This window comes from Perognathus longimembris, chromosome 17 (genome assembly GCF_023159225.1).
Source record: "Perognathus longimembris pacificus isolate PPM17 chromosome 17, ASM2315922v1, whole genome shotgun sequence".
Lineage (NCBI taxonomy): Eukaryota > Metazoa > Chordata > Mammalia > Rodentia > Heteromyidae > Perognathus > Perognathus longimembris.
The window spans coordinates 26,560,476-26,587,943 of NC_063177.1; the positions used below are offsets into that span (position 1 = coordinate 26,560,476).

Here is a 27,468-nt window from a genome sequence, read left to right on the forward strand (position 1 = left end):
CGGCTGCTCCGGCCCTCTTTTTATCTCCTCGGTTGCACTTGGGCTTGTTTACTTTTCAAGGCCCAGGGAGCCCTAAGTCTAAGCCTGGGATGGGGAGGCTGGTGACGACGGTGAGCCAGGGGCCTGCGCCTGGGAGACCTGGGACAGAACTGAAAGACAGGGAGGGAAAAGAGAGATTCCTGCATAAAAACTTAGGCCTAGAAAAACCACTGGAACAGAGACAGAGACACACAGAGAGAATAGAAATGGTCGCACCTCTGCTGGGTGTCGGATGGGCCTGGTCCGGGCACTGGGCAAGCTGGCCTCTCCTCTGGAGTCCCAGGACCAGATGCAGACAGGTGGTGGACATAGGGGAAGGCTGGTAAATAGGCCGTGACCCGGCCCGAGGGAGGAGGAGGCTGTGTTTGTGAACTGGAGACGCCCCACTAGCCTGGTTTTCGGCCAAGAAGGGTCTGGGTCCGTTGGCCCAAAGCAGAACCCTTTGGAAGGAAAAATGTGAGTTGGTGAGCCAGCTTGAGTGAACGAGGACAGGCTGAGTGGCCTGAATCGGAGGGGACCCTAAGAGAGGGCAGCTTGGGCGAGCAAGATTGGGAGGGTGGGGCTGGGTCTCCCGAGAAGTTGTTTGGGCCCCAGGGCAGGAGTAGGAGCAAAGGCCTCTGGCTCAGCAAGTCTCCACCAGACTGTTGCAGGAGGAGTGAGTGGGTGAGGGCGAGGGAGACAGCCCAGGTCCCAAGGGCCCCCCAGCTCAGGCCCTCCGCAGGTGTGGAGCCGCAGAGCCGGCCCCCAGGCCGAGGTCTCCCCTCCCAACCCGTCCAGGGAGTGTCCTGGCTGCCCCAGTCAAAAAAGAAAAAAGAAAAAGTGAGGCCGGGACCCAGAAGACCCTGGCCGGGGAGCCCAGCAGGAGGGAGGGACTGGGGGTGCAGCTGGGGCTATGCCGAGAAGGCGGATCTTCTCCCCAGACCTACTCACCACACAGCCCCACGCCCAGGGACAGGCAGACCTTGCATGGCGCGCAGACCCTCCCAAGCCCAAAGCCTGGAGGGAGGAGGTGAGGACCCCCGCGCGCCCCACACGCGCCCTCCCCCCAGCTCCGGAGGGGCGGGGTCCACGTGCAGCAGGGAGGCCCCCCGACGCCCACCTCGAAGCCCCCAGCTCCACGAGGCCGGGCCACAGGGCCTCTGGCGAGTGAGGGTCTGAGGAGTGACGGGGCGCTTGCTGTGTCCGCAGGAGATGCTTCAGGATAAGGGCCTGTCGGAGAGCGAGGAGGCCTTTCGGGCCCCAGGCCCAGCGCTCGGCGAGGCCAGTGCCGCCACCAACGCCAACGCCCCCGAGCCCGCGCTGGCCGCACCCGGCCTCGGCGGAGCCGCGCTGGGCAGCCCCCCGGGCCCCAGCGCCGATGCCGCCGCCACCGCCGCCACCGCCGCCGAGCAGGTAGGGCTGGGCCAGCCGTCGGGTAGACTGTGGGCGCGCGGGTTGGTCCGCCTGTGTCGTGGGTCATTCGGGCCCGATCGCGGCAGGACTCCCGGGTATGGAGGTCTGGCTGAGTCTGAGATTGTCAGCGGGTTTGTGATCCCTGGGCGTGTTTCATGTTCTCAGCTTCTTGGGTCCACTAGGGCAGGGGGGAGAAGGGAGACCCCTGGGCAGGGCGAAGGCTAGAGGGGACACGCTGGTGGAGTTACTGTGGGGCTGCGGGGTCAACATCGAGGGGCTCCGACGTGATAACTGCACGATCCCCAAGTCCCGCCTGCGCCCCGTCTGTGGGTGCGCTCCCTCTCGCGCGTGCGCACATCTCTCCGCTGTGGTCGTGGGTCTGTCCACAAGCTTGTGCCTACTGCCAGCCACGTGAAGTGTTCCTGTCCGTGCAAGAGTTTGTCCCCCTCCCCCTCACTATGTATCCTCTGCGGGCTCACCTATGGGTGCACACCCAGAGCAGGGAGTCTTGAGCCGCTGAGGACATTTTTAATGTTCACCAATGGGTCAAGATAATGTTGTGAAACGAGATCTCCAAACGTGGGCTTCTGGAACGGCACCCTTTTCTTCTTCTGGTCTGTGTTCTCCTTTCCTGGGAGCCCCGGGCTGGGCAGACATGTCTTCCCCCCTCCCCCCTCCCGTCCCCAGACAATCGAGAACATCAAGGTGGGCCTGCACGAGAAGGAGCTCTGGAAGAAGTTCCACGAGGCGGGCACCGAGATGATCATCACCAAGGCGGGCAGGTCAGCGCTGGGAGATTTACGTGTGTAGGTGTGGGTGTGTGGTTGGGAGTGGGGGAGATGACCAGGTGGGACCTGAGAGGGTCATCTCCAAGGGACCCCGAGCAGTCCTGTGGGTTCGTGGCCTGGGAGCCTAGGAAGAGTCAGGCTCAGCCTCTCCACATCTCACCAGCACATCCCCCAGCCGCTGAGGCTGAAGGGAAAGCAGTCTGGAGGCTGGAGGGGAGGGGCAACACTATGCAAATGACATGCAAACCAGGATGGCCACGCCTCATGGCATAGCACCAACACTTTTGGTCCCTTACAGAGCTGCTTTGCCCTCCTCTCTTTGAGGACCAGGGGTGGGTTTTCCGGATTGGTGGGATTGGAGACCCACAGTTGCCCCTCAGATGATTGTCGGTATGACTGCTTTTTCAATTTGGGCAACAGCAAGAAACTGAGATCTCCCCCTCTTCAGAGCAGAATCCTCCCCTGCCAATGGGAAGGAAGGCATGCTGTGTGTATTGAAGGCGCTGAATGTGTGTGTGTGTGTGTGTGTGTGTGTGTGTGTGTGTGTGTGTGTGTTGTCTGGGGTGGAAAGAGGGGGAGCAGCTCTCCCCAGCTGCTGCCAGAGAGGGATGATTTATAAAGTGGAAACATCTTTAAAATGCACTGGTGTCTGTGGGAGAGAACAGGGAGGAGAGGGTGAGAGGAGGAAGAGGCAACTTGGGGCCAGCCGGGTGGATGACAGAGGCACCCTAAACTGGATGTCTGGGGGTGGGGCCTGAACAGCTCCAGGACAGTTCTCACCTGGGAGATTGCTGTGGATGCAGCAAAGTTCATGTTCAGGACCCACCCTAACACATGTGCACATGTACAACCCCTCCATGTACATACACACACTTGATTTCGGTCCTTGGGGGTAGGTTAAGTGAGAAAATGTCCCTTTGTCTGGCCTCAAGTCCATAACTAAGGTTTTGGGAGAAATCAGGTGGTGAGCCATCAAAAGCCAGAGAGAGGACTGTTCCAGTTCCAACCAGGCTATTTCCATCTGTGCAATCCTCAGACTAGGGACTTCAGGGTCTCTGCCCCCTTCCCACTCCATCTGTAAAAGAAAAGGCTCTGCTTTGTACAGTTGTCCATAAAGCACTTAGCACCATGTGCTTCAAAAGAAACCAAAGCTGGTGGTCTGCTGTGTGTCGTGTATGGGGCGCCGTGGTCCTTCCAGTCTGCTCGCTGGCCTGCCTTGCAAAGCTTCCTTTATTTTGTTGAAGGGGGAGGTCTGTACTTGGCCACCTTCATGACTTAGGGAGGTGACATGGCCATCCAGGACCTCTATGGGGAAGGAGGAAGACTGGCTTCAGGGCAAGAGTTTCTGCTTTCAGGGGTTCCGAGGCTTGTGGGAGAGTGTCATATGCAACCATCATTGGGGATGGAGGGGGACAGGTGACACAAGTGGTGGCTCTTCTGAGCTGGGTCCACTTGACCCAGTCACTAACTCCCTGTAGCGCGGTGCTATCAGCAAAATGCTCATTCCAGATTTACCTGAGGCCCTTTCCATTTCAGCTACTTTGAGATTCAAACCAGGGGTAAAAGGGCAGGTGGTCTATAGGTGTGAAGATGGGGAAATTATTTCTTGTGCCTTCTGGGATAGAGGGAAGGAAAGAAAGAGCAATCCAGAAATTCCATTTGTAGGCAAGCAGAAATAACCTTGTCTCTTGAAAATAAATGGCCAGCATGTTCTCTGGGCATACCTGCCTTCTGCGATTTGAAACGAAAGGCATTTGTGGTTCTCAGCGGGTTTCCTGCACCTGTGTGGGTCCTCTTTCTTCTTTGCTCTCAATACCCCATACACTAGGCAATCCATTTTAGGCTGATGTTGTACCTGCTCTTAATGGATGATGATAATAGCTTTTTAAATGGCTGTGGTGAACAGCCTTTCATTTCTTTGGAAGAAGGACATCTAGGTCCAGTCCTTCAGAAAGCCACTAGCCTTATCCCTATAGACTGGTTTATTTGTGACAGACAACATCATTGGATCTTGAACTCTGGACCTGGGCATTGTTCCTCAGTTGTTGTTTTTCTGCTCAAGACTTGCATTCTAGCACCACAGTCAGAGCTCTCTACCAGCTTTTTGGTTGTTTATTGGAGATAACAGTCTCACAGACTCCCTGGAGCTGGCTGGCTTTGAATCAGACCTTCAGATCTCAGCCTTTTGAGTAGCTAGGATTACAGGCATGAGGTGCCTGGCTTGCTTCATAGTTCTTACAGATACTATTCCTCTCACTGCTTCCACAGCAAAGCTATCCACTGCCTTCTTTCTCTCTCCTGTCTTCCTTCTTCCCTTCTTCCATCCCTCTTCCCTTTCTTCTGGCCTGGGATCAAAGCCAGGTCCTCCTCCCTGCTGCCATCACTAAGCTACCCCTCCCACTTTAGAGACCACTTTCCTTGCCCTGCTCACTAAGCCAGGGCAGCTACTGGATGCAGCCCCCTTTGCCCTTTGCTTTGTACAAGCTTGTGGCTCTTCAACACAGTCCAGTGCCCCTCCCAGTTCCCCTAAACTCTGTGTCTCTACCAGAACCCTTCCTGTATGATCTCCTTTCTCAGCTAATGGCCTGGACCTTTCTTCTGAATTTGGATCATTGATTCCTAGACTATAAGAGCTAGGAGACTGGAAGAACATAAACCAAACCCCAGATAATGGGTATTAGGTGATCACCAGGTCTACATACCCAAGTAGACAATGCACCTTACTCCCAGAACAAGACCCTAACTTGGAGAAATCCCTTTGATTGCTCCCTCCTCCTCCCCCCCAAGCTCTCTTTAGAATGGGTTTGTTGTCTGCCCTTGAGATGCTGTCTAGCTAGGAACCTGAACACCGCTGTCTGGTTAAGGGAAGAGGGGACTCTGGGGAAGAGGAGCCAAAGCTTTCTCAGGCCAATTTGAGTTCTTTGGTCATCACCCTCCGCATTAGCCCATTGGGTCATTGAAAATCTGGAGGCCAAAAGGGAGAGGAGTCTCTGTTATTAGATAGTCTTTGAATGACTGATCCCATCTGGTTAATCGATTTCTGAATGCACTGGAGCCCCCATGTTAGGTATAAAATGAGGGTGGAATCCTCCTCAGCCAGCCTCCTCCTCTCACCCCCTGCACCCGCAGCCCTCATGCTGAAGAGAGCAGAGCTCTCTCCTCACATCCCTGCCAAGCTTGATCTGTGTGAGAAACTGCATTTTCTCCCAAACATAGATAAAAGTGAACTCCACAAAAATTTAAATATAAACCTCCCCCAAATGAAAATTTCCTAACTGTCTGGCTGCCCTAGTCCTAGGTCATGGTTTTGCCACCAGATAAATCTCCGCTATCAGCCTTCAGAGCCTGTTGAGTTCAATGTTGCTTGTGTTAGTGACAGTGAATTTGCGTTTGAAAAATGAACTACCGATGAGAACTCCTGCTGAACCTGTATTGTTTGTTATTCTGAGGCAAGGATTTGGCCCAGCTTAATCCGGGGCTTCAAAGCCAATTGCCCTCGCTCTGTATACAGAGCGTCAGAGCCTAGTGGCGTGGATGATAAGAGAAGTAAGGGTTGAAGACACTGGGAAAGTGGCTTGGGGAGACAGTGCTTTGATCTCTTCTCAAAGTATTTTCTGAAAGCAAAAGTCTATCAGAAGGAAGTGCCTTAAAAAAAAAAAAAACAGGAGGGAAGCAATTGACCTTCCCAAACAACATCCATTCCACACACCCTCATCCTGCCCCTCCCCTTAGGGAAAATATTTCTTAAAATGCTCTGGGTGGATTAGAAGCCCCCCTCCCCCGCCCCGTCCTCGTGTGTGTGTGTGTGTGTGTGTGTGTGCGCGCGCGCGCGCGCGTGTGGGAATCGATTGAGGGTTACTGCTCTCAGAAATCATTTGGCTACAAAGGGTTTGGCCTTAGGACAGGCGGCACCCGCAGCCCTACGCTAACCTAACCTTATTGGGCTCAAAGACGTTAGCGCTGGGAAGATGGGTGGGGTTTCCGGCGGACCCCAGCCTTTCCCCTGGTGGCTCGTTTTTGTTTCTCTTCAGACTCCAAAGCCTGCCCGTGTAGGTGTGTGTTAGCATGTATACTTTTCCATGTAGGTTTTATTGACGTTGAATATTTCTGCAGAAGAGCACACAAATCTAATTTTACAACTCCGTAGACGCTTGCACAATGAACACAGGGTGCAACCACGGGTCCACTTATAAAGGAAGAGAACATTATCAGCCCCCTTGCTTTCCCTCCGGTGCGTCCTCCACTCACGACTGCGCCCCCAAAGGCCCCAGATTTCCCACCCATTAGGCTTGGTGAGACATCAGGAGAGAGCTTTGTATACCACCTGCGTGGAAGGGAATGTGCGTGTCGTAGCTTCTGGAGCCCCCTCGCCCCTCGCCCCACAGGGGCTACGGTGGGCTTGGGATTTGGGGCCTCTCCAGGCAGAAAAAATTCTAAGCAGACCCCTGGGTTCGCTTCTTGTCCTCTCCCCTCCAGGACCGGGGTGGTGGTGGTGGTGGTGGAAAAGTCGGCGCCTTGGACGGGGCACTTGGGGCGCCGGGTCTCCTCGGGCACCGGGGACCAGCCTCGGCCGCGGACGGCCATGCGGAGGGCCTGGGCTTCGCAGTTCCGTCGAAACCCACTTCTGAGTACGCAGGAGATGCGGGGCTCCCGGCCCGCAGCCCGGCTTCCCGCATCCGGGGCGCCGCGGGGCTTTCATCTGGTGCCCGGCGGGCGGCTGGGCGGCCCCGCGTTAGTCCCCGGGAGGGCGGGCGGAGCGGCTTCCGCGCGCCCTCCGCCGGCGGCACCGCCCGAGACGGCGCGGGGAGCCGGGACGGCGCGCAGGGAGCGCGTGGCGCGGCCAGCAGGCGCGTGGGGACGGCGCCAAGGGTGTGGGGGCGCTGGGGGAGGGCGAGGGCGCGGGGGCTGAGGAGTGCGGGGGGGGGGCGCCCGCCGAGCCCGCTGGGAGCCGGGGCTCCGTTCAGCCCGCGGAGACGGCGCGGCCGGCCGGGCCTCCCTTCTTGCTCCTCCTCCCTCCCCAGCGCGCGGAGGCGTTCCTTCCCCCCACGGGGTGGTGGGGCTTCAGGTACGTTTTCTGTCTTCAATTAAAGAAAGGATGACCCTCTCGCGCCATCGGGTCCTCGGTGGCATTAGCGAGGACCTGTGGTTTGCCAGCAGAACCCGAGGAAGTCGCAGCTTCCATAGCTTCCCTGGCTGCTGTGGCCGCCTGACTCCCGTCGGACCCGATGAATAACACTTGGGGCGCTCTGGGTTCCCAGGGGGTAGGGAGAAGCCTGTCTTACCTCCATGTCCACTTCCTTCACCCAGGGTCAGCCTTTCCAGCCTCCTGCAGCCGCCTAGGCTGGAGCAGGATCTGCCCAGGACCCCCGCAGTGTGTCCTTTCCTGCCCGGAGCAGTCCTCCCAGCTGGACTGCTGCAGACCCATTGGGCCATTTGTCTCCATGATGACAGTGGGCTGCCCCAGCCCCCAGCCAGTTCAACCTTTAATGGAGGGCTCCTGAATTCCCCATCCAGACCCGATATCAGACGTGGTGGGCAGAGCACGTTTTCTTGTACATCACCTGTTCTTATCAGGGATCTGGTCCATCCTGGGGTTTCAACAGGGCCCTGCCAAATGACATGACACCCATTGTGAGCAGGGCACACACAGGCTCAGAGCTTCTACAGTGAAAGGAAGCGGAGGGGAAGGACAAGGTTCCTCAGCACCTCACTTATGCAGATGGGTGAAGAGGCAACCAGCATTTCCTCCTGCCCCCCCCCCTTTTGTGGACACCAGCCTGCCCTCCACTGCTGTACCTGAAGTGAGTGACTATAGGACAAACAGGCGAAGTGCAGGCCCCTGGTGCTAGGCCAGCTCAAGCTCAGCCAGGGCCTCCCCATTTTGTGTTTCTGTAGTAGTTACAAAATGGTGGCATGGAGGGGACAGGATTCTTGGCCTTCCCCCAGGGAGGGGGGAGGCAAGGCAGCTGTTGCTCCCCCCCTTCAGCTTTAGGCCCCCCAGGAGTACAGCAGGGCCAGGAGAGAGGGTGGTGCAGGCTCCAGCTGTGCCTTCAGCAGGGCAGGGGCTGGTGAGCTGGAGGAGGCAGGACTGGGTTCCTGAGCCCCATCCATAGAGAGGGGGTGGGGAGATATTTGAAAATGCTTTCAATTGACATCTGAGACAAATTCTTCCACACAGTTTATAAGTCCCTAGACTTGCAGTTAGAACTCCCCCGCCCTGCAGGCGTGCACACATGCGCACATGCGCACTGGCACCCCGTGCGTGCGCACGCACATGCACATGCGCCTGGGAGCCCAGGCCTACACCACCCTACTTCCCCTCTGCGGTGAGCTCACCTTCTGGCTCAGGGTCCAAGAGGGTTTGCTGTAGGGTCTGCCAACTTCTGGAGGCCTTGATTCTTTCTCGAAGCCCTTCCTATATCCAGGTACGCTGGTATTCCCTATCCACAAAACCAGGAACTGTGATCTGTGTGAGGTGTGTAGTTATCTGTCTTGGCTTAGTGAGAGGCAGATGGTTTTCTTGGAGTGGACTGGCTGGTCAATATACCAGCCCACAGGGCAGTTGTGGTTTGCCTGGTAGATTCACTCAGGTTTGAATCAGGGGTGGTTGGAGTCTGAGGACATCTGTAATTCTGTCTCTCCCCCTCTAGTCAAGTGTTGGCACTTGGAGAGCAGGGGAGAGAGCTATGCACACTTAAACACATGACTGCATGGGTTCCCTATGTGCTGAGGGGGATGCCTTTCTCTAGAAGGTTTTCAAGCCTTGGGGGTCTTGGATAGCTTCAGGGTGGGCTTCCAAAACGTGTGTGTGTGAATAATTTGCATCAAAGTATGCCATAGCACTGACTGTGAGAGTAGAACTCAGCAGGGGCTGTTGGCAACGGTCATACATCTTATTTAACCCATATAGCAATCTCTAAGACATTGCTGGTGATATTATCTTTACTAAGGAAACCAAGGCAGAGATCCAGGCAAGTTGCCCAAGGCCTCTAGCTGGTCAGAGGTGGGGTGAGACTGTGGACCACAGCCAGGTGGTTTCAAAGTCCTTCATGCTGTTCTCCCTGGGGTTCCTGGACTGACTTGCTGGATTTCCAGTTAGGGTGCTCAGCCCAAGGGAGGCATTCACCTATACAAAGCTTGCTTGAAGAATCCAAACAAGGCAAGGTTTTCAGCGGCATTCTTCTGGTTCCCTGTGAGTTGTGAAAGGTCTAAACGTTTCCACCTGATGTGACTCCAATGCGGTATCTTGTGGGTTCTGGAGCAGCTGACAGGTGCTCTGGGTCATATGCTCCGACAGCCAATGATGACAGAATGTCAGCTGTGAATGGGCTGCAAAGGACAGGAGAGGAATTGAGGCAAGAGTTGAAAACTCTCTTACAATCCTGACCAGGGTCTTTATGTTTCAGTGGCTCACAGCCAATCTGAGGAGACAGGAATTTGGGACAAGGTGTAATCTGCCTTCCTGGAGCAGACTGATGGGCTGCAGGGGCTCAGAATGAGCAGCAAGGGCAGAGGGAGAAATAGGCTGTACAAACCACAGCTACCTCTAAAAGGGTAGTGGTCTACCTCTTCACTAACTGTGTCCTGTTTCTGCTGGTGCTCTGCCCACACCCCATCCCTGGGCTCCCTCAGGAGGATGTTCCCAAGCTACAAGGTTAAAGTCACAGGGATGAACCCCAAGACCAAGTATATCCTGCTTATTGACATCGTCCCTGCGGATGACCATCGCTACAAGTTTTGTGACAACAAATGGTAAGAGCCTTCCTCCAATTCTTCCCACTTCCTCCCAACACCTGGTGTTCCATGGAGGGCAGGGGGCGGCTCCTCATCAGCCTAAGTGACTGCCAGCTCTGCAGCCTAAGCTCTGCTGCCCTCGCCTTAGACCACAGGCACTGGGGATTGACCGTAGTCTATGTCCCTGAAGCAGGTGGGCTGGGGCTGGAAACAAGATTTGGCGCTTAGTGTTTATTGGGTTTCACAGGCCTCACGCTCCCCAAGTCATAGACAATCAGGCCTTGATGGCTGTGTGTTGAATGGTGGTAAACAGGAACACCTGGCAGATTTAGGCTCTGTTGGTGCCTCACTAGGATGGAGGGCGTGGGCTGCTTTCTCAGGGTTGTTTAATGGTTCGGGTTGTTGTCTGACCTGTGGTGGTCGCCTTCTGGTTTTCCACTCATGTCCTCTGTCTGCCTGCAGTGTGTCCCTCTCAGGTTGTATGGCCACATTTAGATGGAGTGAGGCTGCTGCCTGAGGTTGAGTGGTAGGACCTTTTGGCAAGGGCCTGGGGGGACTGGCAAGTTGAGTGACCAAACCAGTAAGTGAGGGATGGGCTGCTTCTCAGGAGACCAACTCTGTAGGATCCTCTGCTCCTGGAGCTCAAAGCCATGTCTGCTTGAAAGCTATTGGCTAGAGTCCTGGGCTCCATGGGGACAGAATTGGGCAGGAAAGTCTGTAAGACTCTAATCTCCAACTGGAAGAGGCACTATAGCTCAAGTGGTAGAGCACTAGCCTTGAGCACAAAAGCTCAGGGACAGTGTCCAGGCCCAGAGTTCAAGCCTCAGGACCAATCCTATTGTGTGTGTGTGTGTGTGTGTGTGTGTGTGTGTGTGTGTGTGTGTGTGTATTTATATATGTGTGTATAAATGAATAGGCTCTGGAGTATAGCTTAATGGTAAGTACTTAGCATGTATGAGGCTCTGGGTTTGTTCCCCATTACTGCTAAGAAAAAATAAAGTTAGACTTATAAATAGACTATAAATAGACACAGAAGTGCCATGCACTCTATTTGTGATGAGCCTCAGTCCTTCCCATAGCTGCTCTCACTTAGTGCCATCTGCCACTTGCTCCTGCAGTGAAGAGGTTCGGAATTGCTGCCTGCTCCCCAGCTCCCTGCCCTGCCCTCGCTCCTTTCCTGACCCACACTGCTGTGTATGGGGACAGCAGAGTCTTCGTCTTGGGGCTGGCTCTCAGAGGGGACAGGGACCCCAGTGCACTCAACTCCTGTCTCCATCTGCTCTATTGGCAGGATGGTGGCAGGAAAGGCAGAGCCTGCCATGCCAGGAAGGCTTTACGTCCACCCGGATTCTCCTGCCACGGGGGCCCACTGGATGCGGCAGTTGGTCTCCTTCCAGAAGCTGAAGCTGACAAACAACCACCTGGATCCCTTTGGCCATGTAAGAATGGGGACTGCCCGGCCTTGGGAGGCAAGTCCTGGGGACTGGTGGGGGGGAAAAGAGGGGGAGAATCTCAAAGTGTGACCCTGGGCCTTGGCACTTGTGTGTGTGTGTGCGGGGGGATGTTCATGGAGGGAGCACAGGCCTCTGATCCCATAGACAGTTGTATACCTCACCTCTCACTCTCTGTCTGGTGACAGTGGGGCAAGTGTCTCAGCCCTTTTGAGCCTTGGTTTCCTGTGGAGACAATGGAAACCTTAAATATGTTGTTCATGGTAGTGAGGTTTAACTGGAATGATACACAAGAAAGCATCTTGTAGATATGATGATGATGATGATGATGATGGGCCAAATCTCTCAGCTTCAGTTTTCCAAACTCTGATCTTGCTGGTGCATCACACGAAACCCGATGGCAGACTCTGACACCCCTTTGTGGTGTGTTCTATCTTCCTGGTCTCTGGAGGAGACGACCTTGGTCTGGCTTCTGGGTCTGCCCCTGTCAGACTTGCCTGGGATCTGACTCTCATGGAAAGGGATTCTGAGGCCCCAGGGATGTCATTGCTGCCTCCGCCGCCTATCCAGCCTGGTGGATGCTCATTCTTTCCCCATCTGGTCCTGGCAGGACCACAACAAGGAGTATTTTATGTGGAAATATTTAGCTCAAGTGTGGCGTGAACAGAAGCCTGGCAGCTGGTATCATGTGCCAGGGCTTAGGCCCTGCCTCTCTGGGAGCCCATGGCAGGGCACTGTAGGGTGCAGGGCAGTAGAGGCTGCTGGCTGCATTTGTGATGCTCCACTCATCACACTCAGGGTGTGGATGGTGGGATGTGGTGGGACAGGTGTGTCCCTCTAGGGCCTTCAGCTTCTAGGGAGCTGTGTACAAATGAGGATCCTGTCAATAATCGTTCACAGAAAATGCCAGCAGCGCCTCATCTCTGGCTAGCCGGCTTGTGGTTCCTAGTTTGTTTCTTAGGATCCATTCAGTTCTCCACCATCGATGATGTATAAATGAGCAGCTAGGGAAATGCTTACTTTACCTAATTAACTCTTGACTTACCAGCTTCGCGTCTCTATACTGGGTTTTCTACAGAGCAGGCAGATGACAAGCCAAAGCCAAGCCCCAGCCTCCTCTCAGCTGAGCGGACAGAGGCCACCCGGGGCCTTCTAGCCAACACTATGGCCAAGTCTTTGTTCCAGTTTGAGGCTTGTATGGTATCAGTCATGAAAGCTTAGAGAGGACCCCATGATGGGATAAAGGAACTTGGATACAGCAATCTCTGCTCAGACTCCAGGAGGCAGACCATAGAGCGAGTCTAGAACTTGTCAGGAGCTGCCTCTGGGTGTCAGAAGTACCTAAGCATCCAGAGGCTTTGGACTGGATTTGGGTACACCAGCTGCAGGGGTGCTTCTGAGCATTCCTTCACTTCTCCAGCTGATACAGAAAATGAAAGGGGAGGGAGTCCAGGGTTGAAAAGGTAGACATTCTTTAGGAGAGAGAAGAGAGAGAAGAGAGGAGAGGAGAGGGAGAGGGAGAGGAGAGACGGAGAGGGAGAGGGAGAGGGAGAGGGAGAGGGAGAGGGAGAGAGAGAGAGAGCAAGCGCATGAGCTGGCCTTCACAACTGGGTAGTGGTTTTTTCCCAATTTGCCTTGTATCTTTGATGGCTGAATCTAGTTCTCCAAGGGGCTCGTTGACAGCTCTGCTTACAGCCTTACGTCTGAGCCAGTGGGGCTGTTCAGTGGGCTTGTGAGGTTGGGGGGCATCCTGTGTGCCTGGGGGTAACTGTGCCAGGAAGTGGGGTATGTCCCATCACCCTCCCCAGCATGCGTGGGTCTATGGATAGCACACCCCTGTGTGGCAGATCTTGGGGGCCTGAGGGATGGTCTCAGAGCTGGGAGGAAGGAAGCAGGCGCTTGGATCCCCCTGCTTCCCAGTCCTTCTCTCAGCCTTGTCACCTGTGTTTCTAGACTCCGGGCTGTAGCTGTCTTGTTTATGGCTATTTGAAGCAGGAGCAGCTCTGGCCATGCAGACAAAGGTGATGGAAAGGGTGTCCCTTTCCTCCCTTGAGCTCAGAATCAAGCCCGGCATGTTGTGCATGCTCAGTAAGCAGTGCTCTCTCCTCAGCCTGCTGTTTTTCTCTCTTGCTGACCCAGGACGGACGAGGGCTCCAGGGTCCAGGTAAGGGCTTGTTAGTGGTAGGGAGCAGGTGGAGCTCTGGAATGGGGACCTCTCAGACCATACAGCCACATTCCCAAAGGACAAGGCTGAGCCCTGACTGGGAAGATGTGGGCGTTTGCAGCAGAAACCTGTGGGGAGATTTCTAGTGAGAACCATGGAGGACAGGTTGAGGGTGTGAGCCCTGGGTGTTGGAAGTAAGCTTATAGCTGGAGGTGGGGCAGGAAGGAGTGGTAGAAATGATCATGGGGGCAAGGGCAGGATGGCATGGCAGAATGGCATGTCCTCCTCCAGTAGCATGCCTTCAGCTCCACCTCTGTTGTCTACAAAAGCTTTGTCCTTACCACCCCCTCCCGCCTCCCTGCAAGGTCCTGTGCGAGATGACCCTGTGGTGGGAAGCGAAGCTGCTCTCTCCCTTCCCCTCCTCTGCTTCTAATGTTCTAACCACACATGGGCTTCAAGAAGCCCAGGGAGGCTGCGATGGGGCTAGGGTAGGGCCTTGTTGTGGGCAGGGCATAGAGGCAGCTGGTACGTCCCTCGTACCTCGTGCTTTTCTGTTCATCTGGAGGCAGGGAGGAGATGCGTGCCTGCACGCTACAGGGGAGGTGGTCATCACCCTTTGTGAGCCAGGCCTCCCTCCAAGGCCGGGGAGCCAGGGCTGGCTAGGGAGTGAGGCTGGCTTAACCCTGGCAACTACAATGCTTCCATCTCCTGAACACACTGCTTCCACAGGGCTTCACTAACAGCCCCTGAATCAAATGTCTTCCATGTCAGGCTTCCAACATCTCACTCCCCATCCATCCAGCTTCTTGCAGCACCCACCGCACACACACACACACACACACACAATTTCAGCATTTTAATGCACATATCAACAGAATACACAAAGTCTCAACTCCTTTTTTATTACAAAAGGAACCATACTGTACTTTTGGTATATCTTTGAGATCATCCCATTCTCAGGGTTTCTGCCTTCCTTTGCTATAGCTGCATACAGCTTTGTTGTGTTTTATGCACACATACATACACAAGAATTTTCTTCTAATGTATGTGTGTACGTGTATATATATATATGCATGCATATACTGGGAGAAAATTGTCTCAAAATATATTTTAAATATGTATTTGATGTATGTGTGTGCATATATGTGTGTGTCACCTGTGTGTATATAAATGTAACCAAGGCTGCTCTTGACATTATGATGATGATCCCCCTGCCTCAGTCTTCTGAGTGCTAGGATTACAAGCGGGCACTACCATGCTTGGCTTCTAGTAGTTTGCAAGTTAATTTTTACATTTAAATATTGATCCTTAAGGAAACTATCCTAGCATTTGATATGAGGTGCCTGTATACTCTGTCTGTCTCTCCTTTAGAGAACTAGCAGCTGTCCCAACACAAGCAACTGAAGGGTCCTCTTCCCTTTCTGGGTTAGGACATCCCTTGGGTTTGTCCTGCATGCCTAATGCCTGGGTGAATTTGTCTCTTCAGAGGCCACACTGTTTAACATTGAGACTTCCTGGTGGCTCAGTGTTTGGCAGCGCTTGTCCCCCCGACTCTACTTTTCTCTCTGCTAATCATATGTATTTTTTTCATATAAACGATATGAAACAGCTTGTAATGCTGAAAAAAGAAACATTTTTGCTTTTTTTAAAATTAGAATTCCTTTCAATGATCAATTTGCTTTGAGTAAGCCACCTTTCCCTCCATCAGTGAGCCATTCCAGGTGTTCACGCGAGTGGTTCCCACTGTCTTCCGCTGATAACCTCCTCCCCACTTTTGTTTTATTTTGGGGTGACTGTGTGATTCTCGATTAGACTGTAGTTCCCTCGTGTCTGCGCTCAGCACCATGCTAGCAATCCAGGGGGTGCTGGTGACAGCATGTGAGTAGTGAGCCCAGGGAAGGAGAGCTCTGCAGAGGAGGCATTTCCTCTGCCAGAGCCTGATGTCCCACCCCCACCCCAAGTTTGTGCTATTACTTTGCCAGTGGAGACCCATGGCTTTGCATCTTCCTCTTTTTTTCACCCACGTTTGCTGAACCTTGATAGTGTGCTGAGCCCTTGCTGGTGCTTTGGAAGATACAGCATCCCACCCCTCTTCCCTCCACCCCCCACCTCACTGCTACCCATTCTGCAATTTTTTATTTTTGTGCTGATCCTGCGGCTTGAACTCAGGACCTAGGCTCTCTTTGTCTCTAAGCTTGTACTATACAACTTGAGCCAATGCTCCACTTCTGGCCTTTTGGCATTAATTGGAGATAAGAGTCTCTTGGACTTTCCTGCCTGAGCTGGCTTTGAACCATGATCCTCAGATCTCAGCCTCCTGAATATCTAGGATAACAGGTGTGAGCCACCAATGCCTGATTAGTACCCATTCTAGCTTTGCCTCAAATCCACTGTCTGATGTTTGGCAAATGCCTTCTTCTCCCTGGTGCTCATGAAGATGAAACGGATGGCTACTTTGTAAGGATTGTGATAATATATAACACACCTAGCCTAAGTGTCAGAAGGATGACAGGGGAGTAGTCTTAGAAAATAAAGTTATGACTGAGTGCTGGTGGCACCTGCTTGTGATCCTAGCTACTTGGGGAGGCTGAGATTGGAAGGATCACAATTTGAGGCCAGCCCAGGCAGAAACTTTCATGAGATCCCTTCTGAATGAGGAACAGGCGATCATGGCATATACAGACTCAGATTGCACAGGGGACTTAGCAGGAAGAGTGCCTGCCTAGTAAGCTCAAGGACCCAAGTTCAAACTCCAATACCACTCAGAATAAATTCTGGTCTTAATATATGGCAAATGGACAATGTAGCCATCCTGGCATGAAGCTAGCATCCGGATATGTTGTGTTCTATGGCAGGCCTAGGGCCTGGAGGCCCTCGAGGCACTTTACACCTTATCCTTAGTGATGAAGCTTGTGGAAAGCAGTGTGTGCTCTTTCAGAGACCATCTGGAATCTGTTAGGACTGCCTCCAACCAGCTGTGTGTCCTTGGGCAAGTCACGTTCCCACTCCAGGCTTCCTATTTCTCATCTGTGAGACATAGGGGTTGGACTACACTAGAGCGATCTCCACATTCCACCTCTCCACACCCCATGTTCCGAGCGTCTGCACAGAGCACCGTGGTCCTCGCTGGCCGAGCACGCTGTGGCGCGCTCTGGAGGAGAGGGATGTTTGGCGCTGTTGCAGTTGTTAAAATAGAACAGGCTTCTGAACTGTGGCCAGAACATAATGAATCCCATTTCTGTAGAACAATGATGACGGGACCCGTCATGTAGCAGGGTTGTTGACGTGGCTGGCCCATTTGGCGCAATCTCCTGTGCAACCAATATAAATTAGATACTCTGGCAAAGTAGTTGGACGTGGCACCTGAGGAACTTCAAGCAAAGCCAGGTATGTGAGTTACCCAGTTGGTGCCACATTCTCTCAGACTCACGAGACGGAGGTTCAGGTTTATATCTTGCCTGGGTTCAGTGGGTAAGGGCTTTTTTTCTAGATCCCGTGCAAGTTCCAGACAGTCCAAGGTGGAAGGGGTGTTTGGACCCACATGGTCAAAAGCTCCCATTTTACAGATGAGAACCTCATTGGCTGGAAGGGAGGAGCTTGCCCTGGACTTGGTGATCAGTAGAGACACAGAGGCTTCTGGAGTGCTTTGTATCTGACATTGTTCCCCCTAGTGGCGCCTACCAGACACTGCTGGCCCAGCAGTTTCTGGTGTCTGCTTCTGGTGTCTGGCTCCTTCCCTAGATGGCTTTAGCAGTTTCTCCACCCCTAGTGACCAGGGTCAGTGTCTCATGGGCTAAGGTGTTAGGCCTTTATTTCAAGGAAAAAAGGGAGCCATGCAGGCCCCTCTGAATAAGAGGCCCTGAGTGAGCCATGTGTGCCTCAAGGAGGGATGTGGTTATGGGAACAGGACGGGTGGATATGGAGGGCGCTTGTTTCCAGGCAGTGTGCCATTTTCCTGGGTGCCTCCATAAGATTCTAAACAGTGGGGTTTCCTGGCAGGAGGCGCAGCCTGTGGTCTCGAAGAGGAAGTAGGTGGAGATGGGGAGGAGGCTGGTATAGCAGCCCAGCTAGAGACAGGACCAAGGTGTGCCTTCTGCTTTGCAGACAGAATCACTGGGACTTGGCCACTGACTGGATCTGGAGGTGGTGACATTGAGGAGAAAGTGTGTTGATGGAGATGCCTAGGGCTGTGACTGCACTGTGACAGGGTATAACTGGGCCAGCTGTCATAGGAGCAGGGTGGCTGCTCTCATCTGTCCTAAGGGTCTGGTGCTGGGCTCCTGGTGCCTCTAGCCTCTGTGTGGAAACCTGTCAACACAATGTCCTTTCTCCCTCTGCTGCTAAATCCTAGTGGAGCCATTGGCGACCAGAGGCTGGTCCTGCATTTGGGGAACAGTCCTTTCTTTGGGGAGAGTTTATTTGGTTTTCTGCAGTGCTAGGGTACACCCCTCTCTCATGCCGGAGAGGTTTGTTATTTCGCTGAAGGTCCAGCTAAGCACATAGTACATGGGGAAGAAGTTTCAGAGCTGGGAGTTCAGAGCAGCACAAGGCCTGGAAAGGCTTTCCTGAAGGGTTAGATCTTCTGGGAAGAGAAGATGGATCTAGAAAGCGAGAGAAGTCGGGAGGTGAAAAATTCACAGAGCAGAAGGCTGGAATCGGGGCATTCAAGGAGACACTAAGGCTGACTCCCAGGAGCTCAGTTCTGGGAACTCAGACTTCTGGGAACTTAAGTCCTTTCTGGGCTTCAGTGGCTTAGTGAAATGGAGCAGGTGACAGAGTAACTTTCAGGGACCAGGAGGAGTCTCACAAGACCCAGCCCCTCTGTTTAAGGGGACATTCCAGGGAAAGGAGTGTCAAGTCTCTCTGGTTAGTACCATGTCCCTGTTTTACTCTGGGTCCCTAGCTATAGGACTTAGTTTTGGAAACTCTATACTTATCCCAAAAGGATCCAGCGGTTTATAATTTGGGGCAAGGATGGGGGATGGCTAGTGCAGAAAATAGCAAGGCTGGCTTCTGCTGGCTACAGTGGCCTGCAAACTGAGGGGCTTAGGGACGGTCAGAGCCCATGGCCCACCCCTTCCTCAGCTGGCTGGTTCTCCCACCTGTCTCTGCCCTCAGGGTCAGTCCCACACTTCAGCCAGGCTACCTACAGAAGAACCTGGCTTTTACTTTTCTCTTACCGTTCTGGTCATCCAAGAGTTAACATTTTCACTCTGCTCCTGCAGGCCCCTGGGAACCCAGAAGGGTGGGAGTCAGCAGGGCCAACTCAAGGAAAGGGGCTCAGAGAGGAACAGGACCTGAAGGCTGCTGGGCCAGAAACGAAAGGGTTAACAGATGTAGCCATGCTGATAAAAACGCCCCAAATTCCTGGTCCTGCCTGCAGTGGGGAGGGCATCTGGCAAATGTCAACCATAAAAAATACATCTTAATGGCACATGATGTACAGCTACCGTGGGGCATGGCTACGTGAAGCAGGTTTGGGGCGGGACTACTGTGTTACCACCCCAGCCCTGTGCTGGGTCTTCTGGGCTCTTACTAAGCTTTGTTCTGCTGGGAGGACTTGTGTACCCTAGCTCATGGTCCCTGAGGGTTGGGCCCTCAGGCCTTCCCTGACATTGTTGTTTGAGACCTATGGCTGTCTTCTACCTTGGCACATGGAAGTGTGGGTGGGAGGCTCTGGGTGGCTCTGAGCCTATCTCCAGCCTCTGCTGTGAATGCTGGGAGATGCTTGACCACATCAGTGCTGGACACCTCCCCAGCTTCTCCCTCAACCCCGTCCTGCCAGCCTCAGGGCTCTGGAGCTGCCTTGGGTGCTGATCATCAGGAGGGAGGGGGCTGGGCTCTGGCAGCATTTCTAGGAAGGGCAGGACTCAGGTAAGGGGCACGGGTGGAGTGGGGGAGCATATAGAGTGGGACACCCAAGGGTGATCCTGTTGTATAAATATATAAATGAGGCTCAGAGAAGTTGAGTGATTTTCCCCAGGCCATCAGAACCCCCACTACCCTGACTACAGAGTGCTGAACTCATGGGAGCTTTGTAAACTGTGCAGGGCTTTTTCCTGAGGAAAAGCAGCCTATCACATCAGGCAGTCTGGGCCAGGCCTTTGTGCTGGGGCAGAGAGGCCAAGTAGGTCTGGGCAGAGTTGGGGACCCAAGAATCTGGGTCCTAGAAGCGTCAGCCATCTCTCTGGGGTTCAGGCCCTGGGAGTTTAAGAGGACAGGCAGTTCTGGGTCATCTGGCCAAGGTCAAGGGGCAGCTGTGTGGTCACATGGGCTCAGAGTGGGACTGTTGTCTTCCAGATCATTCTCAACTCCATGCACAAGTACCAGCCAAGGCTGCACATCGTTAAGGCTGATGAGAACAATGCTTTTGGCTCTAAAAACACAGCTTTCTGCACGCACGTGTTCCCAGAGACTTCCTTCATCTCTGTGACCTCCTACCAGAATCACAAGGTACAAGCACCCTCCCAGCAGCGGGCTCTTGCCCCTGTGAGATGCGAGTCTGAGGTGGCCGGTGGGGGCCTCAGAAACCTGCAGTGCAGAGCGAGTGGGAACAGAGACACAAGTAAGGCCCAAGCACAAAGTAGTCAGTATAGAAAGAGGAAAGGCTGGTTCCCACTGGCCAGAGCCTATGGCCAGCAACTGTTACAATGGGGAGCAGGCGTCTGCCTTGGGGTTGGACTGTTAGGCCCTTTGCTTCTTTAATCCCCCTGGTGCACCCAAAGGTAGGATTTGTGGGCCTGCAGACAGAAGGCAGGAAACAGGGAAAGAAGCACCCTTCCAGGGTCCTTCCTGCCTTAGGACTGGCCAAGGGGCCATTAGACAAGGCCCGGGGCTGCAGGGGGGCAGTTGAGAACAGTCACTCACCATCTAAGGTTGCAGTTGCATGGGACAGGGCGACTCCCGCAGGAGGCTGTGACTGGGAGAAGTGGGGCAGCTGACAGGAGGTGCAGGAGGGCAAACCTGGAGGGACGGGATAGAGCAGAGCCAGGACGGAGCCAGAGGTGAATGGCAAAGCTGAGAGGGACCCACCATGCCTCTCAGCTGGCGGAGAGCTGGGGCCCAGCTTCCTCAGACCTGAGTTCTCACCGTGGCTGGGCGGGAGGAGGAAGGCCTGGGAGTCCATCCTCTCTTCTCCCAGCTTCTCTCTGGCGTGTCCTTTCCTGACAGATCACCCAGCTGAAAATTGAGAACAATCCTTTTGCTAAGGGATTCCGAGGCAGCGACGACAGTGACCTCCGCGTGGCCCGGCTGCAGAGGTGGGGGTGCCCTGGCCGTGGGGGAGGTGGGCGGTGGAAGGCCCCTCAACGCATCTTCACGCTCTCCTGGCCTCTCTCCCTTCCCTCCCCTCCCCTCCAGCAAAGAGTACCCCGTGATTTCCAAGAGCATCATGAGGCAGAGGCTGGTGTCCAGCCAGCTTGCGGCCAAGCCCGATGTCAGCCCGCTGCACGGTGCCCACCAGGCGCTGCAGCATTACCAGTATGAAAATGGGGCCCACATGCAATTCGCCACCGCCGAGCCTCAGGACCTACCCCTCAACACCTTCCCCTCACAGAGGGACTCCAGCCTCTTCTACCACTGCCTGAAGAGACGAGGTACTGGGGGGGCGGTGTGGGGGTGCCTCCCCACTACACGTGGGGGCACACAGGCAGGCTCAGGGCCGCCTTTTTCCATTCTGGTTCTGGCTTTTATGTGGGCTGTCACTTACAGAGCAGCCTTGGTGCAGGGAGGACTTACAGTCCTGGGATGACTCTCCAGTTCAGCAGGATCTGCACAGGAACCCGGCTACTGGAGGCAAAATGGGGGAGGGTAGGAAAATGGGTGCAGCACCATCAAGCGCTCTTCCTGCCAAGGAGAGCCAGGCCCCCACTTCCCCGTAGGAAGAGTCATGGTGATTCGTGTTTTACCCCCTCTCCCTTCCCACAAGACTTACCAAGCCATTGGAATTCTCTTAGGAAGGAGTTTGGAGACTTTTGTCATCCAGAATATTCTCTCAGCCCTGTTCCTGAGGACTAGGCTGGAAGTGTTCTAAGTATCCCCAAGTACAAGTCCCATTGAGAACTCAGGAACAAGCCAATGGTGGCCCTCAGGCCAAATCCAGCCTGCTCCCAGTATCATTTTATTTTATTTTCACTTTTAAATAGTTGAAAAGAGTCAAAAGATTATTTCCTGATATTTAAACACTATATAAAATCCAAATTTTAGTATCAGTTAAGGTTTAGAGCGTACATCCAGCCTCACATATTTACATATCATCCAGCACCCCGCCACAGGGCGGGAGTAGAGTCACCATGACGTGCACGGACGGCCCACAAAGCCTGAACTATTTACTAGCTGGCCCTTGTTCCCTCTTGACTGGAGCGATTGGGCCACCTGCCAAATCCACGTGGTTAATGCAGGGGAAAGGGAGGACTGGCGGGGGTGGGGGTGTTCTTGGGCAGGGAAGCTGCCTGCTGAGGGGCCCCCGGGGGTGAGGACAGCGAGGGTGTCAAAGTAGGCCCTGTCCTTTGTGGGCCCACAGCCCGGCAAGCAAACCCCTGGAGAAAACACAAGGAAGGAGGCCAACATCAGCCACGGAGAAGTGTTCGGAAATTCCTTGAGTGGGTCGCTCCCCGGCCCTCAGGCTCCGCTCATCCGTGGGCCCCAGGGGAGGACATGTCACTCCACGTGGTTAAGGCCTCCCTCTTGAGGATGTTGGAAGCTACAGAGACACAGTTTGTAGCATCAAATGTCAGCCTTCCACAGAGTATTGTAACCACTCCGCAAGGTGGACGCTGGAATGTCAGCATGGCGGTGCACAGCAGGGTTCAAGTCCTTTCCTAAACACAACAGGAAGCCAGGCTGCTCACACCTATAATCCTAGTTACTCAGGAAGTTGAGATCTGTGGATAGTGGTTCAAAGCTAGCTTGGGCAGGAAAGTCCATGCGACTTTTACCTCCAATTAACCACCAGAAAACCAGAAGTGGAACTTTGGCTCAAGTGGCAGAGAGCAAGCTTTGAGTTGAAGCCCCAGTACTGGTATGTGTGCGGGGACACACACACACACACACACACACACACACACGCCACTTACCTTTGAGTAGATTTGGCTTACTGAAGTCCTCCTTACGAGCTGAGGATTGAGGCAGAAACACTTCAGACAGATGTGGTCCCTGGGCCTGGCTGGGCCTGGCAATTGCCACCTCTCTCCTGAGCCAGGGCTGACCCAGCCTGGGCAGCCAGGGCCCCTCACCTCAGGGCCTCTCAGCATCCCGAGAGTCAGGCTGGCCCGGGATGAAAGCTGTGTGCCTCCTGGCCTCGGGCATCTCTCTGGGCCCAGTGCTCTGGCTGTGGCTTGTGAGTACGGTCCATGATAATCTGACTGCTTTTTGGCCATTGCCACCTTAGGAAAGCTGTAGCTAGTTAAAATGGATCTGGACGTGCCATAGCAACCCTAGGCAAAAGCAGGGGCTGCACAACAAGGCTCGGCTGTCCTGGCATCCTTCGGGCATGGAGGTGCCCTGGGCAGGTGGTAGAAGTGAGGCCTTCCACAGCTGTCTGAATATTTCTTTGTCTCCCAGCAGACAGTGCCCGCCACCTGGACTTACCCTGCAAGCGGCCCTATCTGGAAGCTTCCTCTTCAGTGGGGGACGATCACTACTTCCGTTCTCCCCCTCCCTACGATCAACAGATGCTAAGCCCCTCCTATTGCAGTGAGGTGACCCCTCGAGAAGCCTGTATGTACTCGGGATCGGGGCCTGAGATTGCAGGGGTGTCTGGGGTAGATGACTTGCCCCCACCCCCACTGAGCTGTAACATGTGGACTTCGGTGTCACCGTACACCAGCTACAGTGTGCAGGCCATGGAGACTGTGCCTTACCAGCCCTTCCCCGCACACTTCACCGCCACCACCATGATGCCTCGGCTGCCCACCATCTCTGCCCAGAGCTCCCAGCCACCGGGAAATACTCACTTCAGTGTCTACAATCAGCTCTCACAATCTCAGGCCCGCGAGCGGGGGCCCACTGCCTCCTTCCCAAGGGAGCGGGGCCTCCCCACAGTGTGTGAGAGGAAGCCCCCGTCCCCACACCTGAACACCCCCAATGAGTTCCTCTACTCCCAAAGCTTCTCGTTGACCCGGGAATCTACCTTACAGTACCATTCGGGAATGGGGACCGTGGAGAACTGGACTGACGGATGACTGGCCAGTCTCCTGGACAGTCCCAGGACTTTGTCAATCCAGTATTAATCCCTGTAGTGGCCAGCACTACCAAGAAACACAGGAAGGTATTTCAGAGGGTGTGTGTACGCCTATGAGCTTCTGCACGCATGCATGTATTTGGAGAGCGTTTTCTGACACCACCAAGGCCATGACAAGGAACAAACAAACAAAAACCCCAATTATTTAAGAAGTGATTTTGGCTGTATGATCTGGGACCATTGTTACGTGATGCTTCTTGACTTCCTGGGGGATGGGAGAGGAGTCAGGGTGCATGTGAATTCCTCAGGGCCCAGGTGAGGGAAGATTCTCTTAAATTGGGGCTTAGGATCGCTGTGCACATCATAAGCATTCCTTAGCGTTCTCCTTGTAAGAGGAGTTGCAGGTCTTGTGGGGAGCAAGGCCCTCTCCTTTGGCAGCTGGAGATTCTGTAGGAGGCGAGCTGGCCTCCATTAGAGGCCTGGAGGTCAGAGGCAAAGCTGTCAGAAAGGGTCAGGTACCACGACATCATTCGGGTTTTGTCATAAAAAGCCCTTCCCCTGGGTCCCCAACATATCACTCTCTCTCTCTCTCTCTCTGATGTATAAAAGTCAGTCTGTTGGACTGAGATTAAATGCACCTCACCAGGCAGTATCCCCCAAAGACGGGAGCCGATGGCAGGCATCTCTGGGCCGATTCTGCTCCCAGAAAATGCAAACCTCTGGAGAGAAAGGAAGGTGATGGGAAATAAAGATAATTGAGAAAATTTTTATTTCTTCCAGAAAGGTCAGCCAGTGAGCACAGACAAGTCTCCAGTGGGGTGAGTTTACGCCTCAGCCCTATTGGGTAGCACTGAATGTCATCAGACTATCGGAGTGGTTGGTGTGAAACTAAATCAGATTTGGGAAATCACTAGACTCCTTTGCATGCCGACTAGCTATTTATATATTATATAAATAAATATATAAATATATAAATATATATATCTCACAAATGCGAGCCACATGTCAAATTCAGCTTTGCTTTTTTTTTTAAATGAATAAACTTAATAAAAATGAACGCTGGAGGGAGTATTTGGAAAGACATCTATTTAAATTTTTATTACTTGTTTGATGTTAAAAACTAAGAATGGTTTAGATAAAACATATATATAATATTATATAAACACACACTACAAATAAAGCTCTATTAGAAAACACATTAGCTAACAGGTGATGTGGAACGTGAAGTGTCTTGTTATATAGCACGGACATTTTACTTTACATATCAGAACATAAAGTCATCTTACAACTGTGAAGCGTGTGGATGTTCTTCTTTTACTGGCTTGTGGGTTCTTGGCCTAGCCGTGGTGTCTGCCTCCCCCTTTGCCTCCTTTCCCCCCCTGTGGGGCCATCAGTGCCTCTGAGCTCCAAGTGAAGTAGAGTCAGAAGTACCTTTCATCCCATGTGATTCCCCAGGCCGTGGGGCAACATTCCAGGATCCACAATAACCCCAGAAGGGCAGAAGTTGGGGGGGTGGGCAATACAAAGATCTGTTACCTTTTAGCTGTCAGCCTCAGCAATTTGGGGGAAGTGGTCTCAGAAGTGGAGAATTCTTGGTGGGATTCATACAGATGCTTCAGAAAATTAGCCGAAGGGCAAGTGAGCTTCTTGGAGTGGCCGGATATGAGCTCATCAGCCCCATTCACGGGAGCCATGGGTGAGGCAAGGCTTGGCAAAGCCCTTCTGCCCACTCCGTTGCCAGATCCTGGAAGGTGGACCGACTATAAGATGTAGAAAGAGAGAGAAAAAAAAAATGAAACCCAGTCTGGGTTCACCCCCCCCCCACACACACACACTATATTAGGGGAAAAGCAGGTACCTCCCTTGACACGCCTTTCCTTTTGCCTTTCACCTCCACTGCTACCCACCATCTGCACTAAGCATTGGCCTGGAAACGCAGGTGAGAGGCAAGGGTACGGGTGCCCTTTGAGTCCTATCTTCCTTGGACTGAAGTTTCCTGCTGTCTAAGAGGTCAACCTTGTCGCCCATTTCTTGGGTCCTCATAGCCCTCAGGGGTGCTAGCTGGGCTTTCTCCTACCACAGGGGAAGCTGAGCTTAACCTCTTAAGGCTGGCAAACTTCGTGTGTGTGTGTGTGTGTGTGTGTGTGTGTGTTTTGTCAGTCCTGGGGCTTGAACTCAGAGCCTGGACACTGTCCCGAGCTTCTTTTTTACTCAAAGCTAGCACTCTACCATTTGAGCCACAGCACCACTTCTGGCTTTTTCTGTGTATGTGGTACTAAGGAATGGAACCCAGGGCTTCATGCATGCTAGGCAAGCACTCTACCACTAAGCCATATTCCCAGCCCCAAGCTTCCTCATTTCCTCCTTGGGCTTTTTAGTCACAGAGAAAAACAAGTGAGCTTGGCTCAGGACAGGAGGCTCTTTCCTTTGTACAGATAGTTACTCTATACCTTCTAGAACCCAGGCACTGGGCTAGAGGTAAGCACCCAGGATCTCCCCCCATCCCCTGTCCCAAGTTGGCTGAGTTGAAGTTAAGAAAGCTGCTCCTTAAGGGGTATTTTGCTTTGAAGCAGCCCACAGCTTCCTACCAAACTCTGTGGGAAGTATGAGGTCCTTGGCCTGCCCCACCTGGGTATGGTGAGAATGGAGCCCACAGTGGGATTTGTGGAACTTTCCTGCCCCTCTGAATCAACAACTCAATAAAAAGGGGGCACATGGGATCTCCTGGAACAAAGGGCACCATTCAGTAGCGCCAGCAGGTCATACATCATCAGCCCAAAAGCCTGCCACATGACAAGTGTCTGCTTCTGCTGAGCCCTGCCTGGGAAAACCTCGATTGCCATCCAGCCTCGAGGCTGTGGGCAGGTGGGGTTCTGTTTCAGTCCAGGGCCAGGCCCGGGCCGGGGCTTCTTAGCACAGCTCAGCCATCCAACATCCCTTAGCAGCAGAAGAGCCTGCAGTCACACCAGAGAAACAGAGAAGGAGAAGAGAAGCTAGGTCAGACTGACAAATTGTTAAAAAACCAAACCAACTTCCAGCCTGGGGCTTGGGCCTCAAAGGGTCAAGAGGCCTTGGCTCCCCCCAACTAATGGAGCCTGCTGGAGGAGTAGCAGGCTGGCCTTGCAGTGTCTTATCTTACAACATAAAATTAAAACCCACTTAAAAGGCCGGAGGGCATGTTAACATTCTCCCTGCTGTCTAATTGAAGTAGTTCCCAGTGCAAAGGATTTCACTTGAAAGATGTCTCCCTCCAAGCTGGGGCTCTCCCGGCTGGCTCATGGGGCCTGAGGTGGGGGTGAGGGGTGAGGAGGGAGAGAGGTTGTCATTTCAAAGACCTGCACAAGCTCAGGCCAAGAGGGGGGGAAAAAAAAGCCCAGTTTCTGCTCACCATTCTCACTCAGGCGGCAGGTGGCGACAGCCAAGGTTAGAACAGGCTGGGTTGTTTTGCTTTTTTTTTTTTTTTTTAATTTACAAATTCATTAGCAGTCATGTCAGCAGAGGCCAGACTCCTGACAAGAAGTGCCAGTAATGATTCAAACATGGCAAGCCCTACAGTCCGGAGGTTTCTATTCCACACACACCGCTCCCCCCACTCCAACCCCTATGCAAATATATTGCAGGTCTCCAAGGCATACGGAATCAATCAGTGATATCCTGTAAAGGTGATGAACTTGCACTGGCCATCCTGGGTAATGGGAACCAGTCAGCCCCAAGCTGGCT

At 53.5% G+C, this 27,468-nt stretch overlaps 1 protein-coding gene across 2 annotated transcripts; it reads left to right on the forward strand.

Moving 5' to 3' along the window:
* The first annotated feature begins 1,227 nt into the window (after positions 1 to 1,227).
* On the forward strand, positions 1,228 to 23,855 carry Tbx4 (T-box transcription factor 4). 2 transcript variants are annotated; one of them, XM_048365846.1, is made up of 8 exons: positions 1,228 to 1,431; positions 2,119 to 2,213; positions 9,852 to 9,971; positions 11,245 to 11,392; positions 19,869 to 20,021; positions 20,739 to 20,827; positions 20,928 to 21,163; positions 23,133 to 23,855. In XM_048365846.1, exons 1-8 carry the CDS (start codon positions 1,231 to 1,233, stop codon positions 23,747 to 23,749), a joined length of 1,659 nt encoding a protein of 552 aa, XP_048221803.1. In that variant the 5' UTR covers positions 1,228 to 1,230; the 3' UTR covers positions 23,750 to 23,855. The 2 variants fall into 2 exon arrangements, with proteins under 2 accessions (XP_048221803.1, XP_048221804.1); XM_048365847.1 differs by having other exon boundaries at positions 1,231 to 1,431; positions 23,130 to 23,749.
* The last annotated feature ends 3,613 nt before the right edge of the window (positions 23,856 to 27,468 follow it).